The sequence below is a fragment of the Engystomops pustulosus genome, chromosome 11 (assembly GCF_040894005.1).
Source record: "Engystomops pustulosus chromosome 11, aEngPut4.maternal, whole genome shotgun sequence".
NCBI classification, from domain to species: domain Eukaryota; kingdom Metazoa; phylum Chordata; class Amphibia; order Anura; family Leptodactylidae; genus Engystomops; species Engystomops pustulosus.
Window position 1 is genome coordinate 9,492,671 of NC_092421.1, and position 16,604 is coordinate 9,509,274.

General features: G+C 38.0%; 1 protein-coding gene and 1 non-coding gene across 2 annotated transcripts in view; both read right to left on the minus strand.

Annotated features, from left to right (window-relative positions):
• Positions 1-416: 416 nt before the first annotated feature.
• Positions 417-487, minus strand: TRNAG-CCC (transfer RNA glycine (anticodon CCC)). The gene has a single exon. It is a non-coding gene; the product is annotated as a tRNA-Gly (tRNA).
• A 462-nt stretch (positions 488-949) lies between these two features.
• Positions 950-16,604, minus strand: part of DTX4 (deltex E3 ubiquitin ligase 4) — a 42,767-nt gene continuing 27,112 nt past the window's right edge. Inside the window, exons 6-9 of the mRNA XM_072130199.1 lie at positions 5,746-5,847; positions 4,465-4,626; positions 3,453-3,542; positions 950-3,316 (exon numbers count right to left, since the gene is read on the minus strand). Of these exons, the coding sequence (XP_071986300.1) occupies positions 3,104-3,316; positions 3,453-3,542; positions 4,465-4,626; positions 5,746-5,847 (567 nt within the window). The 3' untranslated portion in view covers positions 950-3,103. The remainder of the gene's footprint in view (positions 3,317-3,452; positions 3,543-4,464; positions 4,627-5,745; positions 5,848-16,604) is intronic.

Below are 16,604 nucleotides of genomic sequence, written 5' to 3' on the forward strand. Positions count from 1 at the left end.
TAGGGGTCTCGGCTTATACTCGAGTATATGCGGTACATTTCCCGGGTCACCTTAAACAGCTCGTGCACAGTCAGTGATTGTCCTGGTGTCGTTGAGATATTTTATGTGTTGTTAAGCAAAATCCATGAATGTATCATAATGAGTGTGAAAGTGGACAATTACCTCTTCTACATTTATTTCTATTACTCCGGGATTTAGTTTCAATTTTATATCACAAAACCTAATCATACAAGGAATATGCCGGAGCCACTAAGCCAAATAGATTTTTTTACCCAATAGGCATCAAATTGCCAATAAATTCAATTTTTATGGCATTCAAGTGCCGTCTTATAATTAACAATTCTAACAGACAATTATTATTAGTAGAATTGATGAATATTTTAGCTACAATTTTCATAGAATAAAACACAACAGGCTGCGCTAGCCGGGACTCGAACCCGGGTCACAAGAATGGGAATCTTGCATGATGCCCCTACACTACTAGCGCCTTGCGGACCTTCACTTGTTCTTGTATTTGTGTGTACAAGGTGATATCTGGATTTCTCTTCTCGGTCTACACCTGAGCAGGAGGAAGCCAATCTTTAATGGTTGCCTCAAAATAGTTAAGTTTAAATTTTTCATCTCTGTGCCTCACTTATTTTATACGGCCACTGGCAGTGGTGTAACTAGAAGCTGATGGGCCCCAGTGCAAAGTCTGTGCCAGGCCCCCGACTATAACATATGGTTTATATAGTACTAGTCTTCTCATATGGGAAATTGACAAGTATGGGCCCCCTAAACCTCTTGGGCCCGGTTGCGACTGCACCCTTTGCACCCCCTCAAGTTACGCCCCTGACCACTGGGTTCCAGCCATGTTTACTACACACATCACATGACTGAATATGGTTTGCATGGACAAAATAATAAGATGATTCTTTTTAAAAAAATGTTTAATAATGGATATATTTAATAGTCTAAAGGTGTAACATCACTTCCAGAATATATCAGCACCCAGTGCTACTTAAGATGATAAGTTATTCCAGTAATCTGGAATTACATCCCTGTACCCTGGTTATTGGTCCATTACACTTAGCAATAAGGTTTCTATCATTTGCGGAGAACAAAGAGCTAATCTGTATTTCAGATTTCAAAACATTTACAAAAAAAATTTAACAATGTAAAAAAAAATTGTTTTTAGTCACATGTCCAAATGAAGTCATCAAACTGTACACAGCAGTAATATAAAAAAAAACCCTACACAAATCCAAATCGCTGCAAATTATCCAAAATCTATTTTAAAAAACAGCCTTTGAACCAAAGGATTGACATGAAAATGATCTCTTCAGCTTCTGAAGAGAGTGTATAAGAAGCACCCAAAAAACAAAAAAATGAGGGTAAGCTCCTGCACATGAACATATGTTAGCTGGATCCCATGGACTTCACACCTTGCACAGGAAGGGAGTCCTTGCATTACACCAAAATATGAAGCAAAGACTTCCCACCCGCCGGCCCAACTGTGGGGTTAGTACCGTAACAGTCCATGTGCCGGTGCTGTTGTAGTTCTGTATGATGCAAGGACTCCTGCCCTGTGCAAAGTGTGCAGTCTACAGGATAGGTTGAGGAGCTATGAAAGTGAAGCAGTAAATCCTCCCATCTCAGAGCTGTGTAACCAAACACAGAAAGGTTAAATGTGAGATCATGCAGCTTCCACAGACACACACTGTACAGGCTGCAATACACATCTCTATGGGAGGGAGGAGCTTGAGGAGCTATGAAAGTGAAACGGTAAATCCTCCCATCTCAGAGCTGTGTAACCAAACACGGAAAGGTTAGATGTGAGATCATGGTAAGGAATGTGATCACAGTTTGTCACAGGGCAATCATTTTAAGTCATTTATGATAAAACTGTATCAGTATGGGAAATAAGAAATACCTGAGAATATATACTAATATTAACACTGCTCCATTAGTTACATTAGGCTAGGCTTCATTCAAAAAGAATAATCTACTCTTTTGAGCTAAACTAGCCATATGTAAAAGTTCAACAGTTCTGCAACTAGGTTAGGATTCTTTTTGGTTCTAAACAAACAAACCAATTGACGTAATTGAAGAGATGCATCTCCTAGAGACGGAAAGAGAACTAGCAGATAACAGACAAGCATGGATTCTTTGCAGTGTTTAATGGTTTGGAATATAACAATAGATTATACATCCAATTAGTTCTATTTTCATGAAAGGGGTTGGCCAATCTTTTACAAAAGTTGCCCATGTGCCTTTGCTGCCTTAATACTAAGCCCTGAGTATTCATCAAGTGATACAGCAGTCCTGCTATTTACTTTATTGCTGTCTCCAAACTCTACATGAATCTTTACCTGTCTGAACACTGATGAATAGGAGGAGCTGCAGCAGGAGATTATGACTCATCCTGCTTTCCCTTTCTTCCCTGTGTTTGTCAGTGAGACGGACTGTGAGAGAAAAGGCACAGTGGGAGACGCCATTAGGACGAACTGAAGGAGTGAGAGAGAGGAAGGTGTGTATATATACAGAGGGTAGCATGGTGAGAACTGGGAAAGGCTGAAGCTCTCAAAGGAGGATGAGAATGGGTTTCATAATAAAAAATCATCACTGTATAAAGCTGTGTAAGAAGTCAATTGGAGTATTATTGGGCAGAAAGGTGGCTTAGTGGTTGTCATTACAGCCTTGCAGCGCTGGGGACCTGGGTTCAAGTACCAGGGTCGACATCTGCATAGAGCATTTTTGCGTGGATTTCCTCCGGGTCCTCCAGTTTCTTCCCACACTCCAAAACATACTGGTAAGTTGATTAGATTGTGAGCCCCATTGGGGACAGAGAGCAATTTGGCAAACTCTGTGCAGCGCTATGTAATCTGTGTGCGCTACATACATAGAAAATCTGATCTGATGTATGACCTGCAAAGAATCCACACTTTGAGTAAAAAGCAAATACATGTACACAACATAAAAATATATATATACAAATGTAAATACTCTGTTCTGCACTAAAAGCAGACAACTGAATACTTGAGATATGATTGGTTAATGTAACCATGGCCAAGACTCTAAGCAAACTCTGCGGGTATGTCACTGGCATATATGATGTGCCAGGTCAGTTCACTGACAAGCCCCAGTCCTGGAGCTGCCGCAAGACACTGTCCAGATAACGGGAGTCTGGGAATCCTTTCCCAGTTACATTAGATCCAAACTCTGTCTTGAGTGGGAATCGGGAAATGGACACAGCGTCTAGGACACCTGGAACTCGAGCGGGAAGGACGGGAAAGAGGAGGCGACTCTCCCAAGCTTTTATCAAAAGAATGAGAACCTACGAGGAAACAAAGACTAGAGTCAGGATTTTACTGCCTACTGAGCTGCCCATTAAAAAAAAATCAACATGATATCTATAACTTTAGGTCATTTTAGTAATGTCAACTCTGCTGGATCTAATAGGACAAACTCACCTCTCTCCCCTTTTTTGTGTTCGGGAGATAACACTGCAATGGGAAGTCAGGGGCTGTAAACTTCATTCCTGGTTGAGGTTGGCCTGGACCCTATGATGACAAAACAAACTCTCAACTTCTTGCATTGTGTGAACTAATATGGTAGGATCTATCATTTAACATAACACACTGAACCACTGGAGGGATATTTCCACAGACAAAAGTGTAGATAAACCCTGTACCCTGATAATCTAAGCACATTGTCAGCACACAGCATTTCATTGCACAGAGGAATCACAAAGTGTCGGCTTAGAGAGTCCCCGCTTACACTGACCATCAGTGAGTGATAAAAGCTAAAACAGCAATACAACTGAGTAAAATTGTAAAGTAAGGGATCGGAAATGATCTTTACTGGAGGATTAACTTCCTTTCATGGGCAAAGCTCTTTAATGTGCTATTACTGTATTACATGTGGAACTACCTGGAATACATTTGAACCAAACCAGAATAATGCGGGACAGAATGGAAGGATGCCGCCATTTAGGGGAGGGCTGTGGGGGCTGTGTGTTTTGTGGGGTAAAACCTACTGACAGGTTCTCTTTAAATGCTACTAGCGACTCAGGGTCAGCACCCACAATCGGTGCCAGCACTGATCGTGGATGTTACCAGTTGGGAATAGGTCCACTCATTACTACGCCTGAATTTGGCTCACAATAACTGATGCAAAAACTGGTGAAATGAATACAATGCATCTAGTCTAGGATACATTTTTAAAAAATAAATAAATAATTTAAACTGATGCAAATCCAAAGTATAAAAAATATATTAAAACATGGCTTTTAGCAGTGGAGTAACTAGAAGCTGATGGGCCCCTGTGGTTTGGTTTATGGTTTATAGTAATAGTCTTCTCATATGGGAAAGTGAGACCTTATGGGCCCCCTAAGTCTCTTGGGCCCGGGTTCGACCGCACCCTCTGCACCCCCTCGAGTTACCCCCCTGCTTTTTAGACTAAAGTGTCAGACTCTCACAGTACCTGCACTCCGGGGGCAATGTGGAAAATAATACGAATAGTCTCGCAGTCAGGATATCCGGGCAAGGAATGAGGAATAACATGGAAAGTCATCTTCCCTGGAGGTTGTGACCCAATCTTCACACCATATAATGTTTGACAAGTTGGACAGCGAATAGTACCATCCTGTTGTGAGTAAGAAAACAAAACGTAAAATGCATATTAAGATTAATATCAATGACGTATTTTGTTAAAAGAGAGTATTCCAGTTCTTTTCTGACTATAAGGCGCACCGGATTATAAGGCGCACCATCAATAAATGCCTGCTAAAACGACAAGGTTCATATATAAGGCGCACCTTATTATATGGATGAATGACCAGCAGGTGGCAGACCTGTGCACAGTTCAAGGCAGCTGTTGTCTGTAAGTACGGTTCATATATAAGGCGCACTGGACTATAAGGCGCACCTGATTATAAGGATGAATGACCAGCAGGTGGCAGACCTGTGCACAGCTCAAGGCAGCTGTTGTCTGTAAGTACGGTTCATATATAAGGCGCACCAGATTATAAGGCGCACCATCAATAAATGGCTGCTAAAACGTCTAGGTTCATACATAAGGCGCACCTGATTATACGGATGAATGACCAGCAGGTGGCAGACCTGTGCACAGTTCAAGGCAGCTGTTGTCTGTAAGTACGGTTCATATATAAGGCGAACTGGACTATAAGGTGCACTATCAATAAATGCCTGCTAAAACGTCTGGGTTCGTATATAAGGCGCACCGGATTATAAGGCGCACCTGATTATAAGGATAAATGACCAGCAGGGGGCAGACCTGTGCACAGTTCATGGCAGCTGTTGTCTGTAAGTATGGTTCATATTTAAGGCGCACCGGATTATAAGGATAAATGACCAGCAGGGGGCAGACCTGTGTACAGTACAAGGCAGCTTTTGTCTGTAAGTACGGATCATATATAAGGCGCACTGGACTATAAGGCGCACCTTTGATTTCTGAGAAAATCAAAGGATTTTTTTGTCCGAAAAATACGGTACATATTCTGGGGAGAACTATTTGCTTATTTTTTTATAATGAAGGTCTTACACTGATTTAAAAAGTCTCCCCATTATGGTTAATGATTTGCTTTCACCTATAAAGTTGGTCTATTTTTAGGCTGCGGTGATGCCATAACATTGGACGCTGCTGCATCTCTATTCCACATTCTGTGGTACCAAGAGCATTTTGCTGGTAATACAGAACACCTGACAATGTGTGATTATAATCATTATATTAGCGATCTCATACCTTGTAGAGAGGTGCCAGGCAGCGGACATGGAAGGCGTGAGCACATCGGTACAACCTGCCGACTTCTCCTTCCATCAGAGTCCTTCTACAGCGAGTACAATCCTACACGAAAATAAAACCACAAGAAAAATGTTTCAAATACTAATCCATTGATATAGGTTCAGCTCAAAAATATACATACTACAGGCGGTCCCCTACTTAAGAAAACCCGACTTAAAGACAACCCAGAGTTACAGACAGACCCCTCTGCCCCCTGTGACCTCTCTGGATGTTACTATAGTCCCAGGCTGCAATGATCAGCTGTAAGGCGTCTGTAATGAAGCTTTAATGATAATCCTTGGTCCAATTACAGCAAAAAATGTTTAAACTCCAATTGTCACTGGGGCCAAATTTTTTTTTGTCTGGATCTACAATTATAAAATATATAGTTTCAACTTGCATACAAATTCAACTTAAGAACAAACCTCTGCACCCTATCTTGTACGTAACCCGGGGACTGCCTGTATATCTACACTGTAAATACTCATGATACTTAACAAATGATGAACAACTATAATAGTGATTGAGTACAATTTTGATTTCATTCCTAGAAAAATGTGTAATCCACTTTCACAAAGTTTTGTTACAATAGCAAAGTTAGAAGACATATATAACCTTGTAACATGATGGATTTCGAAGACCCGTTCAGAAAGTAGTAGGAGAACTATGCTAGAAATGATTAAAAACAAAACAAAAACAAGCGTGTGTCTATGGAGGCTGCATGAGCTCTGTGTTTGGTTACACAGCTCTGATAAGGGAGGATTATCCCCTTCACTTTCAGATTGATGTTTGAAAATACTGCTCATAGCATACTACAGCCACGGAGAGAGCAGGAAGGGTTTACACTCACAGCTGTGTAACAAACAGGAGAGAAGAGAGCAGTATTTTAGAAAAATGTTCACAACACTCCTCTCCCCCCACACACACAATTTCAAAAATCATCTAAAATGATAGTTACTCTTTACTCTGGTAGCTATAGTCCTCCATTAAGACAATGGGGTGATATGTATCATTATTGTATAGATTCATACCCAGTAGAGAATTACCGAGATATGTGTATCTCTTATACTCAGTAGAGAATTACCAAGATATGTGTATCTCTCATACCCAGTAGAGAATTACCAAGATATGTGTATCTCTTATACTCAGTAGAGAATTACCAAGATATGTGTATCTCTCATACCCAGTAGAGAATTACCGAGATATGTGTATCTCTCATACCCAGTAGAGAATTACCAAGATATGTGTATCTCTTATACTCAGTAGAGAATTACCAGGATATGTGTATCTCTCATACCCAGTAGAGAATTACCAGGATATGTGTATCTCTTATACTCAGTAGAGAATTACCGAGATATGTGTATCTCTCATACCCAGTAGAGAATTACCAAGATATGTGTATCTCTTATACCCAGTAGAGAATTACCAAGATATGTGTATCTCTTATACTCAGTAGAGAATTACCAAGATATGTGTATCTCTTATACTCAGTAGAGAATTACCAAGATATGTGTATCTCTTATACTCAGTAGAGAATTACCAGGATATGTGTATCTCTTATACCCAGTAGAGAATTACAGGGATATGTGTATCTCTCATACCCAGTAGAGAATTACCAGGATATGTGTATCTCTTATACTCAGTAGAGAATTACCAGGATATGTGTATCTCTCATACCCAGTAGAGAATTACCAAGATATGTGTATCTCTCATACCCAGTAGAGAATTACCAGGATATGTGTATCTCTCATACCCAGTAGAGAATTACCAAGATATGTGTATCTCTTATACTCAGTAGAGAATTACCAAGATATGTGTATCTCTTATACTCAGTAGAGAATTACCAAGATATGTGTATCTCTCATACCCAGTAGAGAATTACCAAGATATGTGTATCTCTTATACTCAGTAGAGAATTACCAAGATATGTGTATCTCTTATACTCAGTAGAGAATTACCAGGATATGTGTATCTCTTATACTCAGTAGAGAATTACCGAGATATGTGTATCTCTCATACCCAGTAGAGAATTACCAGGATATGTGTATCTCTCATACCCAGTAGAGAATTACCGAGATATGTGTATCTCTCATACCCAGTAGAGAATTACCAGGATATGTGTATCTCTTATACTCAGTAGAGAATTACCGGGATATGTGTATCTCTCATACCCAGTAGAGAATTACCAGGATATGTGTATCTCTCATACCCAGTAGAGAATTACCAGGATATGTGTATCTCTCATACCCAGTAGAGAATTACCAGGATATGTGTATCTCTCATACCCAGTAGAGAATTACCAGGATATGTGTATCTCTCATACCCAGTAGAGAATTACCAGGATATGTGTATCTCTCATACCCAGTAGAGAATTACCAAGATATGTGTATCTCTTATACTCAGTAGAGAATTACCAAGATATGTGTATCTCTTATACTCAGTAGAGAATTACCAAGATATGTGTATCTCTTATACTCAGTAGAGAATTACCGGGATATGTGTATCTCTTATACTCAGTAGAGAATTACCAAGATATGTGTATCTCTTATACTCAGTAGAGAATTACCAAGATATGTGTATCTCTTATACTCAGTAGAGAATTACCAAGATATGTGTATCTCTTATACTCAGTAGAGAATTACCGGGATATGTGTATCTCTCATACCCAGTAGAGAATTACCAGGATATGTGTATCTCTTATACTCAGTAGAGAATTACCGGGATATGTGTATCTCTTATACTCAGTAGAGAATTACCAAGATATGTGTATCTCTTATACTCAGTAGAGAATTACCAAGATATGTGTATCTCTTATACTCAGTAGAGAATTACCAAGATATGTGTATCTCTTATACCCAGTAGAGAATTACCAGGATATGTGTATCTCTTATACTCAGTAGAGAATTACCAGGATATGTGTATCTCTTATACTCAGTAGAGAATTACCGAGATATGTGTATCTCTTATACTCAGTAGAGAATTACCAGGATATGTGTATCTCTTATACTCAGTAGAGAATTACCGGGATATGTGTATCTCTTATACTCAGTAGAGAATTACCAAGATATGTGTATCTCTCATACCCAGTAGAGAATTACCGGGATATGTGTATCTCTTATACTCAGTAGAGAATTACCAAGATATGTGTATCTCTTATACTCAGTAGAGAATTACCAGGATATGTGTATCTCTCATACCCAGTAGAGAATTACCGAGATATGTGTATCTCTTATACTCAGTAGAGAATTACCAAGATATGTGTATCTCTCATACTCAGTAGAGAATTACCGGAATATGTGTATCTCTCATACCCAGTAGAGAATTACCAGGATATGTGTATCTCTCATACCCAGTAGAGAATTACCAGGATATGTGTATCTCTCATACCCAGTAGAGAATTACCAGGATATGTGTATCTCTTATACTCAGTAGAGAATTACCGGGATATGTGTATCTCTTATACTCAGTAGAGAACTACCAAGATACGTGTATCTCTTATACTCAGTAGAGAATTACCAGGATATGTGTATCTCTTATACTCAGTAGAGAATTACCGAGATATGTGTATCTCTCATACCCAGTAGAGAATTACCAGGATATGTGTATCTCTCATACCCAGTAGAGAATTACCGGGATATGTGTATCTCTTATACTCAGTAGAGAATTACCGAGATATGTGTATCTCTTATACTCAGTAGAGAATTACCAAGATATGTGTATCTCTCATACCCAGTAGAGAATTACCGGGATATGTGTATCTCTTATACTCAGTAGAGAATTACCAAGATATGTGTATCTCTCATACTCAGTAGAGAATTACCGGAATATGTGTATCTCTCATACCCAGTAGAGAATTACCAGGATATGTGTATCTCTCATACCCAGTAGAGAATTACCAGGATATGTGTATCTCTCATACCCAGTAGAGAATTACCAGGATATGTGTATCTCTCATACTCAGTAGAGAATTACCGAGATATGTGTATCTCTTATACTCAGTAGAGAACTACCAAGATATGTGTATCTCTCATACCCAGTAGAGAATTACCAAGATATGTGTATCTCTTATACTCAGTAGAGAATTACCAGGATATGTGTATCTCTCATACTCAGTAGAGAATTACCGAGATATGTGTATCTCTTATACTCAGTAGAGAATTACCGGGATATGTGTATCTCTTATACTCAGTAGAGAATTACCGGGATATGTGTATCTCTTATACTCAGTAGAGAATTACCAAGATATGTGTATCTCTCATACCCAGTAGAGAATTACCGGGATATGTGTATCTCTTATACTCAGTAGAGAATTACCAGGATATGTGTATCTCTTATACTCAGTAGAGAACTACCAAGATATGTGTATCTCTCATACCCAGTAGAGAATTACCAAGATATGTGTATCTCTTATACTCAGTAGAGAATTACCAGGATATGTGTATCTCTTATACTCAGTAGAGAACTACCAAGATATGTGTATCTCTCATACCCAGTAGAGAATTACCGGGATATGTGTATCTCTTATACTCAGTAGAGAATTACCAGGATATGTGTATCTCTTATACTCAGTAGAGAATTACCGAGATATGTGTATCTCTCATACCCAGTAGAGAATTACCAAGATATGTGTATCTCTCATACCCAGTAGAGAATTACCAAGATATGTGTATCTCTCATACCCAGTAGAGAATTACCAGGATATGTGTATCTCTTATACCCAGTAGAGAATTACCGGGATATGTGTATCTCTCATACCCAGTAGAGAATTACCAAGATATGTGTATCTCTCATACCCAGTAGAGAATTACCAAGATATGTGTATCTCTTATACTCAGTAGAGAATTACCAAGATATGTGTATCTCTCATACTCAGTAGAGAATTACCAAGATATGTGTATCTCTCATACCCAGTAGAGAATTACCGGGATATGTGTATCTCTTATACCCAGTAGAGAATTACCGGGATATGTGTATCTCTCATACCCAGTAGAGAATTACCAAGATATGTGTATCTCTCATACCCAGTAGAGAATTACCAAGATATGTGTATCTCTCATACCCAGTAGAGAATTACCAAGATATGTGTATCTCTCATACCCAGTAGAGAATTACCAAGATATGTGTATCTCTCATACCCAGTAGAGAATTACCAAGATATGTGTATCTCTTATACCCAGTAGAGAATTACCGGGATATGTGTATCTCTCATACTCAGTAGAGAATTACCAAGATATGTGTATCTCTTATACTCAGTAGAGAATTACCAAGATATGTGTATCTCTTATACTCAGTAGAGAATTACCAGGATATGTGTATCTCTTATACTCAGTAGAGAATTACCGAGATATGTGTATCTCTTATACTCAGTAGAGAATTACCGGGATATGTGTATCTCTTATACTCAGTAGAGAATTACCGGGATATGTGTATCTCTTATACTCAGTAGAGAATTACCAAGATATGTGTATCTCTCATACCCAGTAGAGAATTACCAAGATATGTGTATCTCTCATACCCAGTAGAGAATTACCAAGATATGTGTATCTCTCATACCCAGTAGAGAATTACCAAGATATGTGTATCTCTCATACCCAGTAGAGAATTACCAAGATATGTGTATCTCTTATACTCAGTAGAGAATTACCAAGATATGTGTATCTCTCATACCCAGTAGAGAATTACCAAGATATGTGTATCTCTTATACTCAGTAGAGAATTACCAAGATATGTGTATCTCTCATACCCAGTAGAGAATTACCAAGATATGTGTATCTCTCATACCCAGTAGAGAATTACCAAGATATGTGTATCTCTCATACCCAGTAGAGAATTACCAAGATATGTGTATCTCTCATACCCAGTAGAGAATTACCAAGATATGTGTATCTCTTATACTCAGTAGAGAATTACCAAGATATGTGTATCTCTCATACTCAGTAGAGAATTACCAAGATATGTGTATCTCTTATACTCAGTAGAGAATTACCAGGATATGTGTATCTTTCATACCCAGTAGAGAATTACCAAGATATGTGTATCTCTCATACCCAGTAGAGAATTACCAAGATATGTGTATCTCTCATACCCAGTAGAGAATTACCAAGATATGTGTATCTCTCATACCCAGTAGAGAATTACCAAGATATGTGTATCTCTCATACCCAGTAGAGAATTACCAAGATATGTGTATCTCTTATACTCAGTAGAGAATTACCAAGATATGTGTATCTCTCATACTCAGTAGAGAATTACCAAGATATGTGTATCTCTCATACCCAGTAGAGAATTACCGGGATATGTGTATCTCTTATACCCAGTAGAGAATTACCGGGATATGTGTATCTCTCATACCCAGTAGAGAATTACCAAGATATGTGTATCTCTCATACCCAGTAGAGAATTACCAAGATATGTGTATCTCTCATACCCAGTAGAGAATTACCAAGATATGTGTATCTCTCATACCCAGTAGAGAATTACCAAGATATGTGTATCTCTCATACCCAGTAGAGAATTACCAAGATATGTGTATCTCTCATACCCAGTAGAGAATTACCAAGATATGTGTATCTCTTATACCCAGTAGAGAATTACCGGGATATGTGTATCTCTCATACTCAGTAGAGAATTACCAAGATATGTGTATCTCTTATACTCAGTAGAGAATTACCAAGATATGTGTATCTCTTATACTCAGTAGAGAATTACCGGGATATGTGTATCTCTTATACTCAGTAGAGAATTACCAGGATATGTGTATCTTTCATACCCAGTAGAGAATTACCAAGATATGTGTATCTCTCATACCCAGTAGAGAATTACCAAGATATGTGTATCTCTCATACCCAGTAGAGAATTACCAAGATATGTGTATCTCTCATACCCAGTAGAGAATTACCAAGATATGTGTATCTCTTATACTCAGTAGAGAATTACCAAGATATGTGTATCTCTCATACTCAGTAGAGAATTACCAAGATATGTGTATCTCTTATACTCAGTAGAGAATTACCAAGATATGTGTATCTCTTATACTCAGTAGAGAATTACCAAGATATGTGTATCTCTCATACCCAGTAGAGAATTACCAAGATATGTGTATCTCTCATACCCAGTAGAGAATTACCAAGATATGTGTATCTCTCATACCCAGTAGAGAATTACCAAGATATGTGTATCTCTCATACCCAGTAGAGAATTACCAAGATATGTGTATCTCTTATACTCAGTAGAGAATTACCAAGATATGTGTATCTCTCATACTCAGTAGAGAATTACCAAGATATGTGTATCTCTTATACTCAGTAGAGAATTACCAGGATATGTGTATCTTTCATACCCAGTAGAGAATTACCAAGATATGTGTATCTCTCATACCCAGTAGAGAATTACCAAGATATGTGTATCTCTCATACCCAGTAGAGAATTACCAAGATATGTGTATCTCTCATACCCAGTAGAGAATTACCAAGATATGTGTATCTCTTATACCCAGTAGAGAATTACCGGGATATGTGTATCTCTCATACTCAGTAGAGAATTACCAAGATATGTGTATCTCTTATACTCAGTAGAGAATTACCAAGATATGTGTATCTCTTATACTCAGTAGAGAATTACCAGGATATGTGTATCTCTTATACTCAGTAGAGAATTACCGAGATATGTGTATCTCTTATACTCAGTAGAGAATTACCGGGATATGTGTATCTCTTATACTCAGTAGAGAATTACCGGGATATGTGTATCTCTTATACTCAGTAGAGAATTACCAAGATATGTGTATCTCTCATACCCAGTAGAGAATTACCAAGATATGTGTATCTCTCATACCCAGTAGAGAATTACCAAGATATGTGTATCTCTCATACCCAGTAGAGAATTACCAAGATATGTGTATCTCTCATACCCAGTAGAGAATTACCAAGATATGTGTATCTCTTATACTCAGTAGAGAATTACCAAGATATGTGTATCTCTCATACCCAGTAGAGAATTACCAAGATATGTGTATCTCTTATACTCAGTAGAGAATTACCAAGATATGTGTATCTCTCATACCCAGTAGAGAATTACCAAGATATGTGTATCTCTCATACCCAGTAGAGAATTACCAAGATATGTGTATCTCTCATACCCAGTAGAGAATTACCAAGATATGTGTATCTCTCATACCCAGTAGAGAATTACCAAGATATGTGTATCTCTTATACTCAGTAGAGAATTACCAAGATATGTGTATCTCTCATACTCAGTAGAGAATTACCAAGATATGTGTATCTCTTATACTCAGTAGAGAATTACCAGGATATGTGTATCTTTCATACCCAGTAGAGAATTACCAAGATATGTGTATCTCTCATACCCAGTAGAGAATTACCAAGATATGTGTATCTCTCATACCCAGTAGAGAATTACCAAGATATGTGTATCTCTCATACCCAGTAGAGAATTACCAAGATATGTGTATCTCTCATACCCAGTAGAGAATTACCAAGATATGTGTATCTCTTATACTCAGTAGAGAATTACCAAGATATGTGTATCTCTCATACTCAGTAGAGAATTACCAAGATATGTGTATCTCTCATACCCAGTAGAGAATTACCGGGATATGTGTATCTCTTATACCCAGTAGAGAATTACCGGGATATGTGTATCTCTCATACCCAGTAGAGAATTACCAAGATATGTGTATCTCTCATACCCAGTAGAGAATTACCAAGATATGTGTATCTCTCATACCCAGTAGAGAATTACCAAGATATGTGTATCTCTCATACCCAGTAGAGAATTACCAAGATATGTGTATCTCTCATACCCAGTAGAGAATTACCAAGATATGTGTATCTCTCATACCCAGTAGAGAATTACCAAGATATGTGTATCTCTTATACCCAGTAGAGAATTACCGGGATATGTGTATCTCTCATACTCAGTAGAGAATTACCAAGATATGTGTATCTCTTATACTCAGTAGAGAATTACCAAGATATGTGTATCTCTTATACTCAGTAGAGAATTACCGGGATATGTGTATCTCTTATACTCAGTAGAGAATTACCAGGATATGTGTATCTTTCATACCCAGTAGAGAATTACCAAGATATGTGTATCTCTCATACCCAGTAGAGAATTACCAAGATATGTGTATCTCTCATACCCAGTAGAGAATTACCAAGATATGTGTATCTCTCATACCCAGTAGAGAATTACCAAGATATGTGTATCTCTTATACTCAGTAGAGAATTACCAAGATATGTGTATCTCTCATACTCAGTAGAGAATTACCAAGATATGTGTATCTCTTATACTCAGTAGAGAATTACCAAGATATGTGTATCTCTTATACTCAGTAGAGAATTACCAAGATATGTGTATCTCTCATACCCAGTAGAGAATTACCAAGATATGTGTATCTCTCATACTCAGTAGAGAATTACCAAGATATGTGTATCTCTTATACTCAGTAGAGAATTACCAAGATATGTGTATCTCTCATACTCAGTAGAGAATTACCAAGATATGTGTATCTCTCATACCCAGTAGAGAATTACCGGGATATGTGTATCTCTTATACCCAGTAGAGAATTACCGGGATATGTGTATCTCTCATACCCAGTAGAGAATTACCAAGATATGTGTATCTCTCATACCCAGTAGAGAATTACCGGGATATGTGTATCTCTTATACTCAGTAGAGAATTACCAAGATATGTGTATCTCTTATACTCAGTAGAGAATTACCGGGATATGTGTATCTCTCATACTCAGTAGAGAATTACCGGGATATGTGTATCTCTCATACCCAGTAGAGAATTACCAAGATATGTGTATCTCTCATACCCAGTAGAGAATTACCAAGATATGTGTATCTCTCATACCCAGTAGAGAATTACCAAGATATGTGTATCTCTTATACTCAGTAGAGAATTACCAAGATATGTGTATCTCTCATACTCAGTAGAGAATTACCAAGATATGTGTATCTCTTATACTCAGTAGAGAATTACCAGGATATGTGTATCTTTCATACCCAGTAGAGAATTACCAAGATATGTGTATCTCTCATACCCAGTAGAGAATTACCAAGATATGTGTATCTCTCATACCCAGTAGAGAATTACCAAGATATGTGTATCTCTCATACTCAGTAGAGAATTACCAAGATATGTGTATCTCTTATACTCAGTAGAGAATTACCAGGATATGTGTATCTCTCATACCCAGTAGAGAATTACCAAGATATGTGTATCTCTCATACCCAGTAGAGAATTACCAAGATATGTGTATCTCTCATACCCAGTAGAGAATTACCGGGATATGTGTATCTCTTATACTCAGTAGAGAACTACCAAGATATGTGTATCTCTTATACCCAGTAGAGAATTACCAGGATATGTGTATCTCTCATACCCAGTAGAGAATTACCGGGATATGTGTATCTCTTATACTCAGTAGAGAACTACCAAGATATGTGTATCTCTTATACCCAGTAGAGAATTACCAGGATATGTGTATCTCTCATACCCAGTAGAGAATTACCAGGATATGTGTATCTCTTATACTCAGTAGAGAATTACCGAGATATGTGTATCTCTCATACCCAGTAGAGAATTACCGGGATATGTGTATCTCTCATACCCAGTAGAGAATTACCAAGATATGTGTATCTCTTATACTCAGTAGAGAACTACCAAGATATGTGTATCTCTCATACCCAGTAGAGAATTACCAGGATATGTGTATCTCTTATACTCAGTAGAGAATTACCGGGATATGTGTATCTCTTATACTCAGTAGAGAATTACCAGGATAT